Raw genomic sequence first — 26,016 nt, forward strand, 5'->3', positions numbered from 1 at the left:
TTGTGTAGCGAATCGCTGAGCAGCAAACAGCGTCTGCTGAGCGTTCCCGAGCTGAGTCACCACCTGGCCGAAAGTTACCTGACGTGCCGACTCTTCTTGCACGACACGCTACACTACAAACGACACCACCACGGCAAGGTAATAGTCATGGCGCCCAGATGCGAGCTAGCTAGCTATAATCACATATTTTTCAACCCAAATCAACTGATTTTAACAATATACCAATTCCAAGTCCTAGTTGGATACATATGAAGGAAAAGTACTTAAAAATAACGCATTAAAATGTAAAATAAATTCATGGTTTGTATTTCCATCATGGCGTCCACTTTAGCTACATGCTAGCTAGCTAGCTATAATCGCATATTTTTCGACCCGAATCAACTGATTTTAACAATAATACATATTATATATACATATTGAGGAAAGGTAATTAAAAAACGCATCAAACTTAAATATTTTCCTGGTTTGTGTAGCTACATGTTAGCTAGCTAGCTATAATCGCATATTTTTCAACCCAAATCAACTGATTTTCAAAATATACCAATTCCAAGTCCTAATTGGATACATATTAAAGAAAGGTACTTTTGAAAAAAAAAATGCATCAAAAGTTTAAATATTTTCATGGTTTGTGTAGTGTCTACTTTGGCTACATGCTAGCTAGCTATAACCGCATATTTTTCAACCCAAATCAACAGATTTTAACAATATACCAATTCCAAGTCCTAATTGGATACATATTAATGAAAAGTAATTTAAAAAAACGTAATACAATGTAAAATATTTTCATGGTTTACATTTCCATCATGGCGTGCACTTTGGCGACACGCTAGCTAGCTAGCTATGATCGCATATTTTTTTACCCAAATCAACTGATTTTAAAAATATATATCAATTCCAATTTCTAATTAGATACATATTAAGGGAAGGTATTTTTTTAAGAATGCATCAAAATGTAAAACTTCATTTTTTGAATTCATCCAATGGAATATTCAATCTTTCCAAAAATTTAATCCAAATTTTAATTAAATACAGTATCTGAGAAATAGCGCGTGCGATGATTTTTCTTCAAATTTTCCCTTCAAAGTAACAGATTTGTACTCCCTAATAAAACCATGAATATGAAGGTGAAAATTGGGAATCAGAGGGAGGCTTATACGTGAGAAATTGTCAAATTCAGGGGTTAATATGCGAGAAAATACGGTATTTCAATTGAAAGTATTAAGGAACAACAAACCCAAATAACACCGGGATATTTTGGTCTAAAAATGATTATGATAAAATGCTAATAAATTGTTTGTTTTTGAATTCCTCAGTTCTGCGCCATGATGTGTAGCAGCTCTTTTGTGCTAGCCGTCGTCGGCCATTACGTTCCAGGAATTATGATCTTTTACATCATAGGTAAGTCAACTTTTCTGCTAACACATCTTTCTTTAATTTTTTTTTTATTCACTGTAATAGAAAGTTTTATGTCAGTCGATTAACTTTTGGGGATTTTGGAGCACTTCCTGTTATTTGGGGCGGGGGTTTTAGGTCACTTCCTGTTGACATACCTGCCCAATTTTGACGATTGGTCAATAATTAGTCCTAATTTGATACCTCGCTATATGCTAATGTTTTTTATTTGAGGAATACAGTCGTACCTCTACTTACGAAATTAATTGGACTTTTTTTCGTAACTTTTTGTAAGTAGAGGTGTACTTCATATGTAAATCTCTCATTGGTTCCACGGTCCTCACACAACTACCAAGTAAACCCTTTAAAATTGGACAAAAATTGTCTCAATTTTGTATGAAAGATGTGGGAAAACCCACAAAAACGAGATAAAATTATAATGAAATGATTTATTAATGTCTTAAAATAAATAAAGCATATGAAAATGTGCCCTGCACCGCTGAAATAACTCCCTCGGCGGCCGTTATAGATGTAATGCCCGTGTTTGTCCGACAGAGGGCGGCAGAGTCCTTTCTACCAGGGCCGAAAGCGTCCACCGAGTCTTTAAAAGATTAATATTGAAAAATGAAAAGAAATATTTCATATCGACGGGAGTGGTTAGCGCGTCGGCTTCACAGTCCTGTGGTCGAGGGTTCGATCCCAGCTGCATCCTAAATGTGGAATTTGCATGTTCTCCCTAGCTTGCCTTGTGTGGGTTTTGTCCAAGTACTCCCCTTTCCTCCCACATCCCCAAAACATGCTAGCTAGGCTAATTGTAAGCTAAATTTAATAAGGTTTTTCTCTTAAACGTCTTTGTTCAGGTCTAAGTGTCATTTTGTGGCCCTTGGTGGTCTACCACGAAGTCATCCAAAGGATGTACACGGGTCTGGAGCCCATCCTCATGAAGCTGGACTACAGCATGAAGGGGGAGACGGAGCGCCGCAAGCACGACAAGAAAAGTCAGTCGCCGTTTGTCCGCCCCGGGGATCGGTCGCCCGGTCCGATCAGTTCTTTGTTTGTCCCCCCAGAAGTGAAGAAGGAACCGGAAGAGGGCGACGAACCCAGCGCCGAAACGGAGAGCGAAAGCGAAAACGAGCTTTCTCGATTTGCGCCAACGGTACGAACTCATACCCATAGCTCCGCCCACTTCTGTGAGCCACCCGACTTGCCCTGACGGTGGCCATTTTGGGTCTTTTTGGCTCCAGGTGGACGTGAAGACGACGGCCCTGGCCATGGCCATCACCGACTCGGAGCTGTCGGACGAGGAGGCGTCCATCTTGGAGAGCGGCGGTTTCTCCGTTTCCAGGGCAACCACGCCCCAGCTGACCGACGTCTCGGAAGGTAAGCCGGCGCCACTCGTTTATTTGTAAAATTTTAGCGGTAGCTTTACTTCAAAAGTTTTTAAGGACAGTTTTATGTCCATTTCACGGTCGTTAATACGATAGCTTCTAAAGTCTTTAAAATGATAATTGAGATGCAAAAAAAAAACATGATTTTCATGACATTTGAATTTTTTATTTTATTTTTTACAAAAAAGCCTTACTATCATGGTCATTTTTTAAAGAAAAAAGACTTACTATACTATGTCGTTTTTTTTAAAAGGAGAAAAGACTAAGCCTAACCTTAACCGTTTTTTACGAAAAAAGCCTTACTATACTGTCGGGTTTTTTTTAAATTTTTTTACAAAAAAGCCTTACTATACTATGTCGTTTTTTAACAAAAAAAAGCCTTACTATACTATGTTGTTGTTTTTAAAAGAAAAAAACCTTACTATTCTATGTCATTTTTACGAAAAAAAGCCTTATGTCGTTTTTTAACAAAAAAAAGCCTTACTATACTATGTTGTTTTTTTAAAAGAAAAAAAACCTTACTATTCTGTCATTTTTACGAAAAAAAAGCCTTATGTCGTTTTAAGAAAAAAAGCCTTACTATACTATGTGTTTTTTAAAGAAAAAAAGCCTTACTATACTACGTCGTTTTTAACGAAAAAAGCCTTACTATACTGTTGTATTTTTTACAAAAACAAGCCTTACTATACTGTCTTTTTTTTTTATTACAAAAAACAAGCCTTACTATACTGTCGGTTTTTTTTTTACAAAAAAAGCCTTACTATACTATGTAGTTTTTTAACGAAAAAAACCTTACTATACTATGTCGTTTTTAACGAAAAAAGCCTTCCTATACTATGTCGTTTTTTTTTTTACAAAAAAACAAGCCTTACTATACTGTCGTTTTTTTACAAAAAAAGCCTTACTATACTATGTCGTTTTTTAACAAAAAAAGCCTTACTATACCATGTCGTTTTTTTTAACAAAAAAGCCTTACTATACTATGTCGTGTTTTTTTTATCGAAAAAAGCCTTACTAAACTATGTCGTTTTTTTTACGAAAAAAGCCTTACTATACTATGTCGTTTTTTTACTAAAAAGCCTTACTATACTATGTTTTTTTTACAAAAACAAGCCTTACTATACTGTCGTTTTTTTAAACAAAAAAAGCCTTACTATACTATGTCGTTTTTTAACAAAAAAAGCCTTACTATACTATATCGTTTTTTAACAAAAAAAGCCTTACTATACTATGTCGTTTTTTTAACGAAAAAAGCCTTACTATACTATGTTGTTTTTTTACAAAAACAAGCCTTACTATACTGTGATTTTTTACAAAAAAAGCCTTACTATACTATGTCGTTTTTTTTAACGAAAAAAGCCTTACTATACTATGTTGTTTTTTTACAAAAACAAGCCTTACTATACTGTCGTTTTTTTTACAAAAAAAAGCCTTACTATACTATGTCGTTTTTTTAACAAAAAAGCCTTACTATACTATGTCGTTTTTTTTACGAAAAAAAATTACTATACTATGTCGTGTTTTTTTTATCGAAAAAAGCCTTACTATACTATGTTGTTTTTTTTACAAAAAAAGCCTTACTATACTATGTCGTTTTTTTTACTAAAAAAAGCCTTACTATACTGTTTTTTTTACAAAAAAGCCTTACTATACTAAGTCGTTTTTAACAAAAAAAGCCTTACTATACTATGTCGTTTTTTAACGAAAAAAACCTTACTATACTATGTCGTTTTTTAAGAAAAAAGCCTTACTATACTATGTCGGTTTTTTTAACGAAAAAAGCCTTACTATACTATGTTGTTTTTTTACAAAAACAAGCCTTACTATACTGTCGTTTTTTTACAAAAAAAGCCTTACTATACTATGTCGTTTTTTTTAACGAAAAAAGCCTTACTATACTATGTTGTTTTTTTACAAAAACAAGCCTTACTATACTGTCGTTTTTTTTACAAAAAAAAGCCTTACTATACTATGTCGTTTTTTTAACAAAAAAGCCTTACTATACTATGTCGTTTTTTTTACGAAAAAAAAATTACTATACTATGTCGTGTTTTTTTTATCGAAAAAAGCCTTACTATACTATGTTGTTTTTTTTACAAAAAAAGCCTTACTATACTATGTCGTTTTTTTTACTAAAAAAAGCCTTACTATACTGTTTTTTTTACAAAAAAAGCCTTACTATACTAAGTCGTTTTTAACAAAAAAAGCCTTACTATACTATGTCGTTTTTAACAAAAAAAGCCTTACTATACTATGTCGTTTTTTAACGAAAAAAACCTTACTATACTATGTCGTTTTTTAAGAAAAAAGCCTTACTATACTATGTCGGTTTTTTTTTACGAAAAAAGCCTTACTATACTATGTTGTTTTTTTACAAAAAACAAGCCTTACTATACTGTCGTTTTTTTACAAAAAAAGCCTTACTATACTATGTCGTTTTTTAACAAAAAAGCCTTACTATACTATGTCGGTTTTTTAACAAAAAAGCCTTACTATATGTCGTTTTTTTTACAAAAAAAAACTTACTATACTATGTCGTGTTTTTTTTATCGAAAAAAGCCTTACTATACTATGTAGTTTTTAATGAAAAAAGCCTTACTATACTATGTTGTTTTTTTACAAAAACAAGCCTTACTATACTATGTTGTTTTTTTTACAAAAACAAGCCTTACTATACTGTCGTTTTTTTACAAAAAAAAGCCTTACTATACTATGTCGTTTTTAACAAAAAAAGCCTTACTATACTATGTCGTTTTTTTAACGAAAAAAGCCTTACTATACTATGTTGTTTTTTTACAAAAACAAGCCTTACTATACTGTCTTTTTTTTTTTTACAAAAAAGCCTTTCTATACTATGTCGTTTTTTTAACAAAAAAGCCTTACTATACTATGTCGTTTTTTTAACAAAAAGCCTTACTATACTATGTCGTTTTTTTTTACGAAAAAAAACTTACTATACTATGTCGTGTTTTTTTTATCGAAAAAAGCCTTACTATACTATGTCGTTTTTAATGAAAAAAGCCTTACTATACTATGTTTTTTTACAAAAACAAGCCTTACTATACTGTCGTTTTTTTACAAAAAAAGCCTTACTATACTATGTCGTTTTTTAAGAAAAAAAAGCCTTACTATACTATGTCGTTTTTAAAGAAAAAAAGCCTTACTATACTATGTTGTTTTCTAAGAAAAAAAAGCCTTACTATACTATGTCGTTTTTTAAAGAAAAAAGCCTTACTATACTATGTCGTTTTTTAACAAAAAAAGCCTTACTATACTATGTCGTTTTTTTAACAAAAAAGCCTTACTATACTATGTTGTTTTCTAAGAAAAAAAAGCCTTACTATACTATGTCGTTTTTTAAGAAAAAAGCCTTACTATACTATGTCGTTTTTTAACAAAAAAAGCCTTACTATACTATGTCGTTTTTTAAGAAAAAAAGCCTTACTATACTATGTCGTTTTTTAACAAAAAAAGCCTTACTATACTATGTCGTTTTTTTAAGAAAAAAGCCTTACTATACTATGTTGTTTTTTAACAAAAAAAGCCTTACTATACTATGTCGTTTTTTTAAGAAAAAAGCCTTACTATACTATGTCGTTTTTTAACAAAAAAAAGCCTTACTATACTATGTCATTTTTTAACAAAAAAAGCCTTACTATACTATGTCGTTTTTTAACAAAAAAAGCCTTACTATACTATATCGTTTTTTTACAAAAAAAGCCTTACTATACTATGTCGTTTTTTTTAACGAAAAAAGCCTTACTATACTATGTTGTTTTTTTACAAAAACAAGCCTTACTATACTGTCGTTTTTTTTACAAAAAAAAGCCTTACTATACTATGTCGTTTTTTAAGAAAAAAGCCTTACTATACTATGTCGTTTTTTTAAGAAAAAAGCCTTACTATACTATGTCGTTTTTTAAGAAAAAAAGCCTTACTATACTATGTCGTTTTTTAAGAAAAAAAGCCTTACTATACTATGTCGTTTTTTAAGAAAAAAGCCTTACTATACTATGTCGTTTTTTAACAAAAAAAGCCTTACTGTACGATGTCGTTTTTTTAAGAAAAAAGCCTTACTATACTATGTCGTTTTTTAAGAAAAAAAGCCTTACTATACTATGTCGTTTTTTAACAAAAGAAGCCTTACTATACTATGTCGTTTTTTAAGAAAAAAAGCCTTACTATACTATGTCGTTTTTTAAGAAAAAAAGCCTTACTATACTATGTCGTTTTTTAACAAAAAAGCCTTGCTATACTATGTCGTTTTTTTAAGAAAAAAAGCCTTACTATACTATGTCGTTTTTTAACAAAAAAAGCCTTGCTATACTATGTCGTTTTTTAAGAAAAAAAGCCTTACTATACTATGTCGTTTTTTAAGAAAAAAAGCCTTACTATACTATGTTGTTTTTTAACAAAAAAAGCCTTACTATACTATGTCGTTTTTTAAGAAAAAAAGCCTTACTATACTATGTCGTTTTTTAGGAAAAAAGCCTTACTATACTATGTTGTTTTTTAAGAAAAGAAGCCTTACTATACTATGTCGTTTTTTTTACGAAAAAAGCCTTACTATACTATGTCGTTTTTTTACAAAAAAAGCCTTACTATACTATGTTTTTTTTTACAAAAACAAGCGTTACTATACTGTCGTTTTTTTTAACAAAAAAAGCCTTACTATACTATGTTGTTTTTAACAAAAAAAGCCTTACTATACTATGTCGTTTTTTAACAAAAAAAGCCTTACTGTACGATGTCGTTTTTTTAAGAAAAAAGCCTTACTATACTATGTCGTTTTTTAAGAAAAAAAGCCTTACTATACTATGTCGTTTTTTAACAAAAGAAGCCTTACTATACTATGTCGTTTTTTAAGAAAAAAAGCCTTACTATACTATGTCGTTTTTTAAGAAAAAAAGCCTTACTATACTATGTCGTTTTTTAACAAAAAAGCCTTGCTATACTATGTCGTTTTTTTAAGAAAAAAAGCCTTACTATACTATGTCGTTTTTTAACAAAAAAAGCCTTGCTATACTATGTCGTTTTTTAAGAAAAAAAGCCTTACTATACTATGTCGTTTTTTAAGAAAAAAAGCCTTACTATACGATGTTGTTTTTTAACAAAAAAAGCCTTACTATACTATGTCGTTTTTTAAGAAAAAAAGCCTTACTATACTATGTCGTTTTTTAGGAAAAAAGCCTTACTATACTATGTCGTTTTTTAAGAAAAGAAGCCTTACTATACTATGTCGTTTTTTTTACGAAAAAAGCCTTACTATACTATGTCGTTTTTTTACAAAAAAAGCCTTACTATACTATGTTTTTTTTTACAAAAAGAAGCGTTACTATACTGTCGTTTTTTTTAACAAAAAAAGCCTTACTATACTATGTCGTTTTTAACAAAAAAAGCCTTACTATACTATGTTGTTTTTTAAGAAAAAAAGCCTTACTATACTATGTCGTTTTTTAAGAAAAAAGCCTTACTATACTATGTCGTTTTTTAACAAAAAAAGCCTTACTATACTATGTCGTTTTTTTAAGAAAAAAGCCTTACTATACTATGTCGTTTTTTAAGAAAAAAAGCCTTACTATACTATGTCGTTTTTTACGAAAAAAAGCCTTACTATACTATGTCGTTTTTTAAAGAAAAAAGCCTTACTATACTATGTCGTTTTTTAAGAAAAAAAGCCTTACTATACTATGTCGTTTTTTTAAAGAAAAAGCCTTACTATAGTATGTCGTTTTTTAAGAAAAAAAGCCTTACTGTACTATGTCGTTTTTTTAAAGAAAAAGCCTTACTATAGTATGTCGTTTTTTTAAGAAAAAAAGCCTTACTATACTATGTCGTTTTTTTAAGAAAAAAGCCTTACTATACTATGTCGTTTTTTAACAAAAAAGCCTTACTATACTATGTCGTTTTTTAACAAAAAAGCCTTACTATACTATGTCGTTTTTTAACAAAAAAAGCCTTACTATACTATGTCGTTTTTTAAGAAAAAAAGCCTTACTATACTATGTCGTTTTTTAACAAAAAAGCCTTACTATACTATGTCGTTTTTTAACAAAAAAAGCCTTACTATATACTATGTCGTTTTTTTAAGAAAAAAGCCTTACTATACTATGTCGTTTTTTAACAAAAAAGCCTTACTATACTATGTCGTTTTTTAACAAAAAAGCCTTACTATACTATGTCGTTTTTTAACAAAAAAAGCCTTACTATACTATGTCGTTTTTTAAGAAAAAAAGCCTTACTATACTATGTCGTTTTTTTAAGAAAAAAGCCTTACTATACTATGTCGTTTTTTAACAAAAAAAGCCTTACTATACTATGTCGTTTTTAAGAAAAAAAGCCTTACTATACTATGTCGTTTTTTAACAAAAAAAGCCTTACTATACTATGTCGTTTTTTAAGAAAAAAAGCCTTACTATACTATGTCGTTTTTTAAGAAAAAAAAGCCTTACTATACTATGTCGTTTTTTAAAGAAAAAAGCCTTACTATACTATGTCGTTTTTTAACAAAAAAAGCCTTACTATACTATGTCGTTTTTAACAAAAAAAGCCTTACTATACTATGTCGTTTTTTAAGAAAAAAAGCCTTACTATACTATGTCGTTTTTTAAGAAAAAAGCCTTACTATACTATGTCGTTTTTTAAGAAAAAAAGCCTTACTATACTATGTCGTTTTTTAAGAAAAAAAGCCTTACTATACTATGTCGTTTTTTAACAAAAAAAGCCTTACTATACTATGTCGTTTTTTAAGAAAAAAAGCCTTACTATACTATGTCGTTTTTAAAGAAAAAAAGCCTTACTATACTATGTTGTTTTCTAAGAAAAAAAAGCCTTACTATACTATGTCGTTTTTTAAGAAAAAAAGCCTTACTATACTATGTCGTTTTTTAAGAAAAAAAGCCTTACTATACTATGTCGTTTTTTTAAGAAAAAAGCCTTACTATACTATGTCGTTTTTTAACAAAAAAAGCCTTACTATACTATGTCGTTTTTTAAGAAAAAAAGCCTTACTATACTATGTCGTTTTTTAAAGAAAAAAAGCCTTACTATACTATGTCGTTTTTTAAGAAAAAAAGCCTTACTATACTATGTCGTTTTTTAAGAAAAAAGCCTTACTATACTATGTCGTTTTTTTAAGAAAAAAGCCTTACTATACTATGTTGTTTTTTAAGAAAAAAAGCCTTACTATACTATGTCGTTTTTTAACAAAAAAAGCCTTACTATACTATGTCGTTTTTTAAGAAAAAAAGCCTTACTATACTGTCGTTTTTTAAAGCAAAAAAGCCTTACTATACTATGTCGTTTTTTAAAGAAAAAAAGCCTTACTATACTATGTCGTTTTTTAAGAAAAAAAGCCTTACTATACTATGTCGTTTTTTAAGAAAAAAGCCTTACTATACTATGTCGTTTTTTAAGAAAAAAAGCCTTACTATACTATGTCGTTTTTTAACAAAAAAGCCTTACTATACTATGTCGTTTTTTAACAAAAAAGCCTTACTATACTATGTCGTTTTTTTAAGAAAAAAGCCTTACTATACTATGTCGTTTTTTAACAAAAAAGCCTTACTATACTATGTCGTTTTTTTAAGAAAAAAGCCTTACTATACTATGTCGTTTTTTAACAAAAAAGCCTTACTATACTATGTCGTTTTTTAACAAAAAAGCCTTACTATACTATGTCGTTTTTTAACAAAAAAGCCTTACTATACTATGTCGTTTTTTTAAGAAAAAAGCCTTACTATACTATGTCGTTTTTTAACAAAAAAGCCTTACTATACTATGTCGTTTTTTAACAAAAAAGCCTTACTATACTATGTCGTTTTTTAACAAAAAAAAGCCTTACTATACTATGTCGTTTTTTAAGAAAAAAAGCCTTACTATACTATGTCGTTTTTTTAAGAAAAAAGCCTTACTATACTATGTCGTTTTTTAACAAAAAAAGCCTTACTATACTATGTCGTTTTTAAGAAAAAAAGCCTTACTATACTATGTCGTTTTTTAACAAAAAAAGCCTTACTATACTATGTCGTTTTTTAAGAAAAAAAGCCTTACTATACTATGTCGTTTTTTAAGAAAAAAAAGCCTTACTATACTATGTCGTTTTTTAAAGAAAAAAGCCTTACTATACTATGTCGTTTTTTAACAAAAAAAGCCTTACTATACTATGTCGTTTTTAACAAAAAAAGCCTTACTATACTATGTCGTTTTTTAAGAAAAAAAGCCTTACTATACTATGTCGTTTTTTAAGAAAAAAGCCTTACTATACTATGTCGTTTTTTAAGAAAAAAAGCCTTACTATACTATGTCGTTTTTTAAGAAAAAAAGCCTTACTATACTATGTCGTTTTTTAACAAAAAAAGCCTTACTATACTATGTCGTTTTTTAAGAAAAAAAGCCTTACTATACTATGTCGTTTTTAAAGAAAAAAAGCCTTACTATACTATGTTGTTTTCTAAGAAAAAAAAGCCTTACTATACTATGTCGTTTTTTAAGAAAAAAAGCCTTACTATACTATGTCGTTTTTTAAGAAAAAAAGCCTTACTATACTATGTCGTTTTTTTAAGAAAAAAGCCTTACTATACTATGTCGTTTTTTAACAAAAAAAGCCTTACTATACTATGTCGTTTTTTAAGAAAAAAAGCCTTACTATACTATGTCGTTTTTTAAGAAAAAAAGCCTTACTATACTATGTCGTTTTTTAAGAAAAAAGCCTTACTATACTATGTCGTTTTTTAAGAAAAAAAGCCTTACTATACTATGTCGTTTTTTAAGAAAAAAAGCCTTACTATACTATGTCGTTTTTTAACAAAAAAAGCCTTACTATACTATGTTTTTTTTACAAAAACAAGCGTTACTATGCTGTCGTTTTTTTAACAAAAAAAGCCTTACTATACTATGTCGTTTTTTAAGAAAAAAAGCCTTACTATACTATGTCGTTTTTTAACAAAAAAAGCCTTACTATACTATGTCGTTTTTTAACAAAAAAAGCCTTACTATACTATGTCGTTTTTTTAAGAAAAAAGCCTTACTATACTATGTCGTTTTTTAACAAAAAAGCCTTACTATACTATGTCGTTTTTTAACAAAAAAGCCTTACTATACTATGTCGTTTTTTAACAAAAAAAGCCTTACTATACTATGTCGTTTTTTTAAGAAAAAAGCCTTACTATACTATGTCGTTTTTTAACAAAAAAGACTTACTATACTATGTCGTTTTTTAACAAAAAAGCCTTACTATACTATGTCGTTTTTTAACAAAAAAAGCCTTACTATACTATGTCGTTTTTTAACAAAAAAGCCTTACTATACTATGTCGTTTTTTTAAGAAAAAAGCCTTACTGTACTATGTCGTTTTTTTAAGAAAAAAGCCTTACTATACTATGTCGTTTTTTAACAAAAGAAGCCTTACTATACTATGTCGTTTTTTAAGAAAAAAAGCCTTACTATACTATGTCGTTTTTTAAGAAAAAAAGCCTTACTATACTATGTCGTTTTTTAACAAAAAAGCCTTGTTATACTATGTCGTTTTTTAAGAAAAAAACCCTTACTATACTATGTCGTTTTTTAAGAAAAAAAGCCTTACTATACTATGTCGTTTTTTTAGGGAAAAAGCCTTACTATACTATGTCGTTTTTTAGGAAAAAAAGCCTTACTATACTATGTCGTTTTTTTTAGGGAAAAAAATCCTTACTATACTATGTCGTTTTTTTAAAGAAAAAGCCTTACTATACTATGTCGTTTTTTAAGAAAAAAAGCCTTACTATACTATGTCGTTTTTTTAAAGAAAAAGCCTTACTATACTATGTCGTTTTTTAAGAAAAAAAGCCTTACTATACTATGTCGTTTTTTAAGAAAAAAAGCCTTACTATACTATGTCGTTTTTTAAGAAAAAAAGCCTTCCTATACTATGTTGTTTTCTAAGAAAAAAAAGCCTTACTATACTATGTCGTTTTTTTTTTACGAAAAAAGCCTTACTATACTATGTCGTTTTTTACAAAAAAAGCCTTACTATACTATGTTTTTTTTACAAAAACAAGCGTTACTATGCTGTCGTTTTTTTAACAAAAAAAGCCTTACTATACTATGTCGTTTTTTAAGAAAAAAAGCCTTACTATACTATGTCGTTTTTTAACAAAAAAGCCTTGCTATACTATGTCGTTTTTTAAGAAAAAAAGCCTTACTATACTATGTCGTTTTTTAACAAAAAAAGCCTTGCTATACTATGTCGTTTTTTAAGAAAAAAAGCCTTACTATACTATGTTGTTTTTTAAGAAAAAAAGCCTTACTATACTATGTCGTTTTTTAAGAAAAAAAGCCTTACTATACTATGTCGTTTTTTAAGAAAAAAAGCCTTACTATACTATGTCGTTTTTTAGGAAAAAAGCCTTACTATACTATGTCGTTTTTTAAGAAAAAAAGCCTTACTATACTATGTCGTTTTTTAAAGAAAAAAGCCTTACTATACTATGTCGTTTTTTTTACGAAAAAAGCCTTACTATACTATGTCGTTTTTTACAAAAAAAGCCTTACTATACTATGTTTTTTTTACAAAAACAAGCGTTACTATACTGTCGTTTTTTTAACAAAAAAAGCCTTACTATACTATGTCGTTTTTTAAGAAAAAAAGCCTTACTATACTATGTCGTTTTTTAACAAAAAAGCCTTGCTATACTATGTCGTTTTTTAAGAAAAAAAGCCTTACTATACTATGTCGTTTTTTAACAAAAAAAGCCTTACTATACTATGTCGTTTTTTAACAAAAAAAGCCTTGCTATACTATGTCGTTTTTTAAGAAAAAAAGCCTTACTATACTATGTCGTTTATTTTTAAAAGCCTTACTATACTATGTCGTTTTTTAAGAAAAAAAGCCTTACTATACTATGTCGTTTTTTAAGAAAAAAAGCCTTACTATACTATGTCGTTTTTTAACCAAAAAAGCCTTACTATACTATGTCGTTTTTAACAAAAAAGCCTTACTATACTATGTCGTTTTTAAGAAAAAAAGCCTTACTATACTATGTCGTTTTTTAACAAAAAAAAGCCTTACTATACTATGTCGTTTTTTAAGAAAAAAGCCTTACTATACTATGTCGTTTTTTAACAAAAAAAGCCTTACTGTACTATGTCGTTTTTTAAGAAAAAAGCCTTACTATACTATGTCGTTTTTTAACAAAAAAAGCCTTACTATACTATGTCGTTTTTTAAGAAAAAAAGCCTTACTATACTATGTCGTTTTTAAAGAAAAAAAGCCTTACTATACTATGTCGTTTTTTAAAGCAAAAAAGCCTTACTATACTATGTCGTTTTTTAAGAAAAAAAGCCTTACTTTACTATGTCGTTTTTTAAGAAAAAAAAGCCTTACTATACTGTGTCGTTTTTTAAGAAAAAAAGCCTTACTATACTATGTCGTTTTTTAAGAAAAAAAGCCTTACTATACTATGTCGTTTTTTAAGAAAAAAAGCCTTACTATACTATGTCGTTTTTTAAGAAAAAAAGCCTTACTATACTATGTCGTTTTTTAAGAAAAAAAGCCTTACTATACTATGTCGTTTTTTAAGAAAAAAAGCCTTACTATACTATGTTGTTTTCTAAGAAAAAAAAGCCTTACTATACTGTCGTTTTTTTTTACGAAAAAAGCCTTACTATACTATGTCGTTTTTTACAAAAAAAAGCCTTACTATACTATGTTTTTTTTACAAAAACAAGCGTTACTATGCTGTCGTTTTTTTAACAAAAAAAGCCTTACTATACTATGTCGTTTTTTAAGAAAAAAAGCCTTACTATACTATGTCGTTTTTTAACAAAAAAGCCTTGCTATACTATGTCGTTTTTTAAGAAAAAAAGCCTTACTATACTATGTCGTTTTTTAACAAAAAAAGCCTTACTATACTATGTCGTTTTTTAACAAAAAAAGCCTTGCTATACTATGTCGTTTTTTAAGAAAAAAAGCCTTACTATACTATGTCGTTTTTTAAGAAAAAAAGCCTTACTATACTATGTCGTTTTTTAAGAAAAAAAGCCTTACTATACTATGTCGTTTTTTAGGAAAAAAGCCTTACTATACTATGTCGTTTTTTAAGAAAAAAAGCCTTACTATACTATGTCGTTTTTTAAAGAAAAAAGCCTTACTATACTATGTCGTTTTTTTTACGAAAAAAGCCTTACTATACTATGTCGTTTTTTACAAAAAAAGCCTTACTATACTATGTTTTTTTTACAAAAACAAGCGTTACTATACTGTCGTTTTTTTTAACAAAAAAAGCCTTACTATACTATGTCGTTTTTTAAGAAAAAAAGCCTTACTATACTATGTCGTTTTTTAACAAAAAAAGCCTTACTATACTATGTCGTTTTTTAACAAAAAAAGCCTTACTATACTATGTCGTTTTTTTAAGAAAAAAGCCTTACTATACTATGTCGTTTTTTAACAAAAAAGCCTTACTATACTATGTCGTTTTTTAACAAAAAAGCCTTACTATACTATGTCGTTTTTTAACAAAAAAAGCCTTACTATACTATGTCGTTTTTTAAGAAAAAAAGCCTTACTATACTATGTCGTTTTTTTAAGAAAAAAGCCTTACTATACTATGTCGTTTTTTAACAAAAAAAGCCTTACTATACTATGTCGTTTTTTAACAAAAAAAGCCTTACTATACTATGTCGTTTTTTAACAAAAAAAGCCTTACTATACTATGTCGTTTTTTAACGAAAAAAGCCTTACTATACTATGTCGTTTTTTAACAAAAAAGACTTACTATACTATGTCGTTTTTTAACAAAAAAGCCTTACTATACTATGTCGTTTTTTAACAAAAAAAGCCTTACTATACTATGTCGTTTTTTAAGAAAAAAAGCCTTACTATACTATGTCGTTTTTTTAAGAAAAAAGCCTTACTATACTATGTCGTTTTTTAACAAAAAAGCCTTACTATACTATGTCGTTTTTTAACAAAAAAGCCTTACTATACTATGTCGTTTTTTAACAAAAAAAGCCTTACTATACTATGTCGTTTTTTAAGAAAAAAAGCCTTACTATACTATGTCGTTTTTTTAAGAAAAAAGCCTTACTATACTATGTCGTTTTTTAACAAAAAAGCCTTACTATACTATGTCGTTTTTTAACAAAAAAGCCTTACTATACTATGTCGTTTTTTAACAAAAAAAGCCTTACTATACTATGTCGTTTTTTAAGAAAAAAAGCCTTACTATACTATGTCGTTTTTTTAAGAAAAAAGCCTTACTATACTATGTCGTTTTTTAACAAAAAAAGCCTTACTATACTATGTCGTTTTTAAGAAAAAAAGCCTTACTATACTATGTCGTTTTTTAACAAAAAAAGCCTTACTATACTATGTCGTTTTTTAACAAAAAAAGCCTTACTATACTATGTCGTTTTTTTAAGAAAAAAGCCTTACTATACTATGTCGTTTTTTAACAAAAAAGACTTACTATACTATGTCGTTTTTTAACAAAAAAGCCTTACTATACTATGTCGTTTTTTAACAAAAAAAGCCTTACTATACTATGTCGTTTTTTAACAAAAAAGCCTTACTATACTATGTCGTTTTTTTAAGAAAAAAGCCTTACTGTACTATGTCGTTTTTTTAAGAAAAAAGCCTTACTATACTATGTCGTTTTTTAACAAAAGAAGCCTTACTATACTATGTCGTTTTTTAAGAAAAAAAGCCTTACTATACTATGTCGTTTTTTAAGAAAAAAAGCCTTACTATACTATGTCGTTTTTTAACAAAAAAGCCTTGTTATACTATGTCGTTTTTTAAGAAAAAAACCCTTACTATACTATGTCGTTTTTTAAGAAAAAAAGCCTTACTATACTATGTCGTTTTTTTAGGGAAAAAGCCTTACTATACTATGTCGTTTTTTAGGAAAAAAAGCCTTACTATACTATGTCGTTTTTTTTAGGGAAAAAAATCCTTACTATACTATGTCGTTTTTTTAAAGAAAAAGCCTTACTATACTATGTCGTTTTTTAAGAAAAAAAGCCTTACTATACTATGTCGTTTTTTTAAAGAAAAAGCCTTACTATACTATGTCGTTTTTTAAGAAAAAAAGCCTTACTATACTATGTCGTTTTTTAAGAAAAAAAGCCTTACTATACTATGTCGTTTTTTAAGAAAAAAAGCCTTCCTATACTATGTTGTTTTCTAAGAAAAAAAAGCCTTACTATACTATGTCGTTTTTTTTTTACGAAAAAAGCCTTACTATACTATGTCGTTTTTTACAAAAAAAGCCTTACTATACTATGTTTTTTTTACAAAAACAAGCGTTACTATGCTGTCGTTTTTTTAACAAAAAAAGCCTTACTATACTATGTCGTTTTTTAAGAAAAAAAGCCTTACTATACTATGTCGTTTTTTAACAAAAAAGCCTTGCTATACTATGTCGTTTTTTAAGAAAAAAAGCCTTACTATACTATGTCGTTTTTTAACAAAAAAAGCCTTGCTATACTATGTCGTTTTTTAAGAAAAAAAGCCTTACTATACTATGTTGTTTTTTAAGAAAAAAAGCCTTACTATACTATGTCGTTTTTTAAGAAAAAAAGCCTTACTATACTATGTCGTTTTTTAAGAAAAAAAGCCTTACTATACTATGTCGTTTTTTAGGAAAAAAGCCTTACTATACTATGTCGTTTTTTAAGAAAAAAAGCCTTACTATACTATGTCGTTTTTTAAAGAAAAAAGCCTTACTATACTATGTCGTTTTTTTTACGAAAAAAGCCTTACTATACTATGTCGTTTTTTACAAAAAAAGCCTTACTATACTATGTTTTTTTTACAAAAACAAGCGTTACTATACTGTCGTTTTTTTAACAAAAAAAGCCTTACTATACTATGTCGTTTTTTAAGAAAAAAAGCCTTACTATACTATGTCGTTTTTTAACAAAAAAGCCTTGCTATACTATGTCGTTTTTTAAGAAAAAAAGCCTTACTATACTATGTCGTTTTTTAACAAAAAAAGCCTTACTATACTATGTCGTTTTTTAACAAAAAAAGCCTTGCTATACTATGTCGTTTTTTAAGAAAAAAAGCCTTACTATACTATGTCGTTTATTTTTAAAAGCCTTACTATACTATGTCGTTTTTTAAGAAAAAAAGCCTTACTATACTATGTCGTTTTTTAAGAAAAAAAGCCTTACTATACTATGTCGTTTTTTAACCAAAAAAGCCTTACTATACTATGTCGTTTTTAACAAAAAAGCCTTACTATACTATGTCGTTTTTAAGAAAAAAAGCCTTACTATACTATGTCGTTTTTTAACAAAAAAAAGCCTTACTATACTATGTCGTTTTTTAAGAAAAAAGCCTTACTATACTATGTCGTTTTTTAACAAAAAAAGCCTTACTGTACTATGTCGTTTTTTAAGAAAAAAGCCTTACTATACTATGTCGTTTTTTAACAAAAAAAGCCTTACTATACTATGTCGTTTTTTAAGAAAAAAAGCCTTACTATACTATGTCGTTTTTAAAGAAAAAAAGCCTTACTATACTATGTCGTTTTTTAAAGCAAAAAAGCCTTACTATACTATGTCGTTTTTTAAGAAAAAAAGCCTTACTTTACTATGTCGTTTTTTAAGAAAAAAAAGCCTTACTATACTGTGTCGTTTTTTAAGAAAAAAAGCCTTACTATACTATGTCGTTTTTTAAGAAAAAAAGCCTTACTATACTATGTCGTTTTTTAAGAAAAAAAGCCTTACTATACTATGTCGTTTTTTAAGAAAAAAAGCCTTACTATACTATGTCGTTTTTTAAGAAAAAAAGCCTTACTATACTATGTCGTTTTTTAAGAAAAAAAGCCTTACTATACTATGTTGTTTTCTAAGAAAAAAAAGCCTTACTATACTGTCGTTTTTTTTTACGAAAAAAGCCTTACTATACTATGTCGTTTTTTACAAAAAAAAGCCTTACTATACTATGTTTTTTTTACAAAAACAAGCGTTACTATGCTGTCGTTTTTTTAACAAAAAAAGCCTTACTATACTATGTCGTTTTTTAAGAAAAAAAGCCTTACTATACTATGTCGTTTTTTAACAAAAAAGCCTTGCTATACTATGTCGTTTTTTAAGAAAAAAAGCCTTACTATACTATGTCGTTTTTTAACAAAAAAAGCCTTACTATACTATGTCGTTTTTTAACAAAAAAAGCCTTGCTATACTATGTCGTTTTTTAAGAAAAAAAGCCTTACTATACTATGTCGTTTTTTAAGAAAAAAAGCCTTACTATACTATGTCGTTTTTTAAGAAAAAAAGCCTTACTATACTATGTCGTTTTTTAGGAAAAAAGCCTTACTATACTATGTCGTTTTTTAAGAAAAAAAGCCTTACTATACTATGTCGTTTTTTAAAGAAAAAAGCCTTACTATACTATGTCGTTTTTTTTACGAAAAAAGCCTTACTATACTATGTCGTTTTTTACAAAAAAAGCCTTACTATACTATGTTTTTTTTACAAAAACAAGCGTTACTATACTGTCGTTTTTTTTAACAAAAAAAGCCTTACTATACTATGTCGTTTTTTAAGAAAAAAAGCCTTACTATACTATGTCGTTTTTTAACAAAAAAAGCCTTACTATACTATGTCGTTTTTTAACAAAAAAAGCCTTACTATACTATGTCGTTTTTTTAAGAAAAAAGCCTTACTATACTATGTCGTTTTTTAACAAAAAAGCCTTACTATACTATGTCGTTTTTTAACAAAAAAGCCTTACTATACTATGTCGTTTTTTAACAAAAAAAGCCTTACTATACTATGTCGTTTTTTAAGAAAAAAAGCCTTACTATACTATGTCGTTTTTTTAAGAAAAAAGCCTTACTATACTATGTCGTTTTTTAACAAAAAAAGCCTTACTATACTATGTCGTTTTTTAACAAAAAAAGCCTTACTATACTATGTCGTTTTTTAACAAAAAAAGCCTTACTATACTATGTCGTTTTTTAACGAAAAAAGCCTTACTATACTATGTCGTTTTTTAACAAAAAAGACTTACTATACTATGTCGTTTTTTAACAAAAAAGCCTTACTATACTATGTCGTTTTTTAACAAAAAAAGCCTTACTATACTATGTCGTTTTTTAAGAAAAAAAGCCTTACTATACTATGTCGTTTTTTTAAGAAAAAAGCCTTACTATACTATGTCGTTTTTTAACAAAAAAGCCTTACTATACTATGTCGTTTTTTAACAAAAAAGCCTTACTATACTATGTCGTTTTTTAACAAAAAAAGCCTTACTATACTATGTCGTTTTTTAAGAAAAAAAGCCTTACTATACTATGTCGTTTTTTTAAGAAAAAAGCCTTACTATACTATGTCGTTTTTTAACAAAAAAGCCTTACTATACTATGTCGTTTTTTAACAAAAAAGCCTTACTATACTATGTCGTTTTTTAACAAAAAAAGCCTTACTATACTATGTCGTTTTTTAAGAAAAAAAGCCTTACTATACTATGTCGTTTTTTTAAGAAAAAAGCCTTACTATACTATGTCGTTTTTTAACAAAAAAAGCCTTACTATACTATGTCGTTTTTAAGAAAAAAAGCCTTACTATACTATGTCGTTTTTTAACAAAAAAAGCCTTACTATACTATGTCGTTTTTTAACAAAAAAAGCCTTACTATACTATGTCGTTTTTTTAAGAAAAAAGCCTTACTATACTATGTCGTTTTTTAACAAAAAAGCCTTACTATACTATGTCGTTTTTTAACAAAAAAGCCTTACTATACTATGTCGTTTTTTAACAAAAAAAGCCTTACTATACTATGTCGTTTTTTACAAAAAAAAGCCTTACTATACTATGTTTTTTTTACAAAAACAAGCGTTACTATGCTGTCGTTTTTTTAACAAAAAAAGCCTTACTATACTATGTTGTTTTTTTAAGAAAAAAGCCTTACTATACTATGTTGTTTTTTAACAAAAAAAGCCTTACTATACTATGTCGTTTTTTTAAGAAAAAAGCCTTACTATACTATGTCGTTTTTTAACAAAAAAAGCCTTACTATACTATGTCGTTTTTTAAGAAAAAAAGCCTTACTATACTATGTCGTTTTTTTAAGAAAAAAAGCCTTACTATACTATGTCGTTTTTTAAGAAAAAAAGCCTTACTATACTATGTCGTTTTTTAAGAAAAAAAGCCTTACTATACTATGTCGTTTTTTTAAGAAAAAAGCCTTACTATACTATGTCGTTTTTTAAGAAAAAAGCCTTACTATACTATGTCGTTTTTTAACAAAAAAAGCCTTACTGTACTATGTCGTTTTTTTAAGAAAAAAGCCTTACTATACTATGTCGTTTTTTAACAAAAGAAGCCTTACTATACTATGTCGTTTTTTAAGAAAAAAAGCCTTACTATACTATGTCGTTTTTTAAGAAAAAAAGCCTTACTATACTATGTCGTTTTTTAAGAAAAAAAGCCTTACTATACTATGTCGTTTTTTAAGAAAAAAAGCCTTACTATACTATGTTGTTTTCTAAGAAAAAAAAGCCTTACTATACTATGTCGTTTTTTTTTACGAAAAAAGCCTTACTATACTATGTCGTTTTTTACAAAAAAAGCCTTACTATACTATGTTTTTTTTACAAAAACAAGCGTTACTATGCTGTCGTTTTTTTAACAAAAAAAGCCTTACTATACTATGTCGTCTTTTTTTTTAACGAAAAAAGCCTAACTATACTATGTTGTTTTTTTTTTACAAAAAAAAGCCTTACTATACTATGTCGTTTTTTAAAGAAAAAAGCCTTACTATACTATGTCGTTTTTTAACAAAAAAAGCCTTACTATACTATGTCGTTTTTAACAAAAAAAGCCTTACTATACTATGTCGTTTTTTAAGAAAAAAAGCCTTACTATACTATGTCGTTTTTAAGAAAAAAGCCTTACTATACTATGTCGTTTTTTAAGAAAAAAAGCCTTACTATACTATGTCGTTTTTTAAGAAAAAAAGCCTTACTATACTATGTCGTTTTTTAACAAAAAAGCCTTACTATACTATGTCGTTTTTTAAGAAAAAAAGCCTTACTATACTATGTCGTTTTTAAAGAAAAAAAGCCTTACTATACTATGTTGTTTTCTAAGAAAAAAAAGCCTTACTATACTATGTCGTTTTTTAAGAAAAAAAGCCTTACTATACTATGTCGTTTTTTAAGAAAAAAAGCCTTACTATACTATGTTGTTTTTTTAAGAAAAAAGCCTTACTATACTATGTTGTTTTTTAACAAAAAAAGCCTTACTATACTATGTCGTTTTTTTAAGAAAAAAGCCTTACTATACTATGTCGTTTTTTAACAAAAAAAGCCTTACTATACTATGTCGTTTTTTAAGAAAAAAAGCCTTACTATACTATGTCGTTTTTTAAGAAAAAAAGCCTTACTATACTATGTCGTTTTTTAAGAAAAAAAGCCTTACTATACTATGTTGTTTTCTAAGAAAAAAAAGCCTTACTATACTATGTCGTTTTTTTTTACGAAAAAAGCCTTACTATACTATGTCGTTTTTTACAAAAAAAGCCTTACTATACTATGTTTTTTTTACAAAAACAAGCGTTACTATGCTGTCGTTTTTTTAACAAAAAAAGCCTTACTATACTATGTCGTCTTTTTTTTTAACGAAAAAAGCCTAACTATACTATGTTGTTTTTTTTTACAAAAAAAAGCCTTACTATACTATGTCGTTTTTTAAAGAAAAAAGCCTTACTATACTATGTCGTTTTTTAACAAAAAAAGCCTTACTATACTATGTCGTTTTTAACAAAAAAAGCCTTACTATACTATGTCGTTTTTTAAGAAAAAAAGCCTTACTATACTATGTCGTTTTTTAAGAAAAAAGCCTTACTATACTATGTCCTTTTTTAAGAAAAAAAGCCTTACTATACTATGTCGTTTTTTAAGAAAAAAAGCCTTACTATACTATGTCGTTTTTTAACAAAAAAAGCCTTACTATACTATGTCGTTTTTTAAGAAAAAAAGCCTTACTATACTATGTCGTTTTTAAAGAAAAAAAGCCTTACTATACTATGTTGTTTTCTAAGAAAAAAAAGCCTTACTATACTATGTCGTTTTTTAAGAAAAAAAGCCTTACTATACTATGTCGTTTTTTAAGAAAAAAAGCCTTACTATACTATGTTGTTTTTTTAAGAAAAAAGCCTTACTATACTATGTTGTTTTTTAACAAAAAAAGCCTTACTATACTATGTCGTTTTTTTAAGAAAAAAGCCTTACTATACTATGTCGTTTTTTAACAAAAAAAGCCTTACTATACTATGTCGTTTTTTAAGAAAAAAAGCCTTACTATACTATGTCGTTTTTTTAAGAAAAAAAGCCTTACTATACTATGTCGTTTTTTAAGAAAAAAAGCCTTACTATACTATGTCGTTTTTTAAGAAAAAAAGCCTTACTATACTATGTCGTTTTTTTAAGAAAAAAGCCTTACTATACTATGTCGTTTTTTAACAAAAAAAGCCTTACTGTACTATGTCGTTTTTTTAAGAAAAAAGCCTTACTATACTATGTCGTTTTTTAACAAAAGAAGCCTTACTATACTATGTCGTTTTTTAAGAAAAAAAGCCTTACTATACTATGTCGTTTTTTAAGAAAAAAAGCCTTACTATACTATGTTGTTTTTTAACAAAAAAGCCTTGTTATACTATGTCGTTTTTTAAGAAAAAAACCCTTACTATACTATGTCGTTTTTTAACAAAAAAAGCCTTACTATACTATGTCGTTTTTTAACAAAAAAAGCCTTGCTATACTATGTCGTTTTTTAAGAAAAAAAGCCTTACTATACTATGTCGTTTTTTAAGAAAAAAAGCCTTACTATACTATGTCGTTTTTTAAGAAAAAAAGCCTTACTATACTATGTCGTTTTTTAAGAAAAAAAGCCTTACTATACTATGTCGTTTTTTAAGAAAAAAAGCCTTACTATACTATGTTGTTTTCTAAGAAAAAAAAAGCCTTACTATACTATGTCGTTTTTTTTTACGAAAAAAGCCTTACTATACTATGTCGTTTTTTACAAAAAAAGCCTTACTATACTATGTTTTTTTTACAAAAACAAGCGTTACTATGCTGTCGTTTTTTTAACAAAAAAAGCCTTACTATACTATGTCGTCTTTTTTTTTAACGAAAAAAGCCTAACTATACTATGTTGTTTTTTTTTACAAAAATAAGCCTTACTATACTGTCGTTTTTTTACAAAAAAAGCCTTACTATACTGTCGGTTTTCACAAAAAAAGCCTTACTATACTATGTCATTTTTTAAAAAGAAAAAAGCCTTACTATACTATGTTGTTTTTTTTACCAAAAAAAAAGCCTTACTATACTATGTCGTTTTTTGTATAAAAGAAGCCTTACTATACAAAGTCCGTTTTTAAACATTGAAAATGAACATTAACTACGTTATGGTTTGTCTTACGTCCCAGACCTGGATCAGCCGAGTCTCCACGGCGAGCCGGACGAGCCCCACCTGACGGCGGAGATCCCCTCCGTCGAACGCGGCCTCCTCCTCCGGGTCCCCCAGGGCGACAGGTCCCGATCCGGAGCCGGTCCCGTAGCCGGCGCCGAGGCGGGAGCCCCCCAGAACCTGGCCTCCCCTCTCCACTTTGTCAACACTCACTTCAACGGTCACGGGAAGCCATCCGGCCCACAGACGGGCGCCGCGCCGCGTTCGCTGGAGGCCCTCAGCGAGGAGATCGTCAGCACGGCCATCTCCGCCGTGGTCCGGAACACTCTGTCCACGTTGCTCCGCTCCGGCGAGGAAGACCGACCCGAACCGACGGCCCGGGATCCGCCAACGAATCCCGAACCGACGGACCCGGAAGAGGAAGAAGAAGATTTTGAGCTCCTGGACCAAAGCGAACTAGAGCAGGCGGGCGCGCCGGGAACGGGAACGCCGCCGCTCCGGCGCCCCTCGTAGTTGGCCCCTCCCCCTGACGTTTAAACGCGGCACCCCGACCCAAAAACCCGCGTTCCAATTCTCCGCGGGAGGACTTTGGCATTAACGGGAAAATGGAAGTAAACGCGACGACTTGCCCCTACCAACATGGCCGCCGCTTCTCCTGTTCTAGTGAATTCATCATGTCAAGGGACCTCGGGGCGGCCATCTTGGTAGGGGCGACATAAGTTCTTTTCATGCGTTTGAAATGAGTTAGACGTCCAATCCATTGACGGGAAGAGATTGGCAGAGGACGAATGAAAATTCATTTGCTGCCATCCCTCCCGCTTCAACCGGATTGGACGTCCGAGGCGGCCAATGAGGAACGAGCGGACGCTTTTGACGTCGATCCAAGAGAAAAATAGACTTTACTAAAGCGTCTGTTTGGATGGAAACATGGCCGCCGTGACGTTACCGTACTCGTCGTCGAACGCACGCCGCCGCCGACCCTCCTGGTCCTAACGATTGGACGCCCAACCCCACCTACGGGTCAAAAGTGGAATGAATCGACGTGTCCTCGTGATGATTTGTCCTAACGTCCCATTTTACCAGCCTTTCCTTTCTGTGTATAGTGTAGAAATGATGAAACCCAAAGAAAAACCACAAAAAAACGGGGAAAAGGATTTATATACTCAACTATTCTGCATGCAAAAATAACATATAAAAAAGTTTTGGGTACATTTGCAATACAAGCCGACTGTAAATAAAAACATTATGGAGAAGTTAACAGAATTATTTGTGTTTGGTTGTAGCGCATTAAAAAAGATTAAATTAAATATATTTTATAATTTGAAACTTCCCTCCACTGGCTTTACTTTTGTTATATTTTGAGACTGAAAACATAAAATAGATTAAAGTACGCTAACGCAAGTGAAAAGATGGGCGCTAACGCTAAATGCTAATCTCTTGATTTTGAGCAGCTGCGATGTCCTCGGCGGGCGGAGCCACGACGTCGTCGGTGGGCGGGGCCACGGCGTCGTCGGTGGGCGGAGCCACAGTGTTCTCGCCGGAAATCTTGTCCCTGTGGCGGAAATTGCTTAGTCATTGGATGAGCTAGCTAGGTAGCTAGATTTTGGATTTTAATATAAAAGTATTGATCATGTCGATTTGGGACATTCATGGGTAACTTCCTGTCGACTTAGGGCATTTATAGGTCACTTCCTGTTGATTTGGGGCATTAGTGGGTCACTTCCTGTTGATTTTGGGCATTTATACGTCACTTCCTGTCGATTTGGGGCATTGATAGGTCACTTCCTGTTGATCTGGGGCATTTGTGGGTCACTTACTGTCGACCTGGGGT

At 29.4% G+C, this 26,016-nt stretch overlaps 2 protein-coding genes across 4 annotated transcripts in view; one reads left to right on the forward strand and one right to left on the reverse strand.

Annotated features, from left to right (window-relative positions):
- On the forward strand, positions 1-25,438 carry LOC144086751 (reticulophagy regulator 2-like). The gene is made up of 6 exons (XM_077616833.1): positions 1-138; positions 1,314-1,398; positions 2,253-2,390; positions 2,460-2,548; positions 2,637-2,772; positions 24,205-25,438. Exons 2-6 carry the CDS (start codon positions 1,323-1,325, stop codon positions 24,696-24,698), a joined length of 933 nt encoding a protein of 310 aa, XP_077472959.1. The 5' UTR covers positions 1-138; positions 1,314-1,322; the 3' UTR covers positions 24,699-25,438.
- Positions 25,326-26,016, reverse strand: part of mdh1b (malate dehydrogenase 1B, NAD (soluble)) — an 18,025-nt gene continuing 17,334 nt past the window's right edge. For all 3 annotated transcript variants that reach the window (XM_077616803.1, XM_077616812.1, XM_077616822.1), the window contains one exon: positions 25,326-25,737. In XM_077616803.1, coding sequence (XP_077472929.1) covers positions 25,608-25,737 — 130 coding nt within the window. In that variant the 3' untranslated portion in view covers positions 25,326-25,607. The remainder of the gene's footprint in view (positions 25,738-26,016) is intronic.

Source organism: Stigmatopora argus, chromosome 1 (assembly GCF_051989625.1).
Source record: "Stigmatopora argus isolate UIUO_Sarg chromosome 1, RoL_Sarg_1.0, whole genome shotgun sequence".
NCBI lineage: Eukaryota > Metazoa > Chordata > Actinopteri > Syngnathiformes > Syngnathidae > Stigmatopora > Stigmatopora argus.

Coding starts and splice junctions, on each gene's coding strand:
- LOC144086751 (XM_077616833.1), top strand. CDS start 1,323: ATGATGTGTAGCAGCTCTTTTGTGCTAGCCGTCGTCGGCCATTACGTT. Junction 1,399..2,252: donor TATGATCTTTTACATCATAG/GTAAGTCAACTT, acceptor GTCTTTGTTCAG/GTCTAAGTGTCATTTTGTGG. Junction 2,773..24,204: donor GCTGACCGACGTCTCGGAAG/GTAAGCCGGCGC, acceptor CTTACGTCCCAG/ACCTGGATCAGCCGAGTCTC.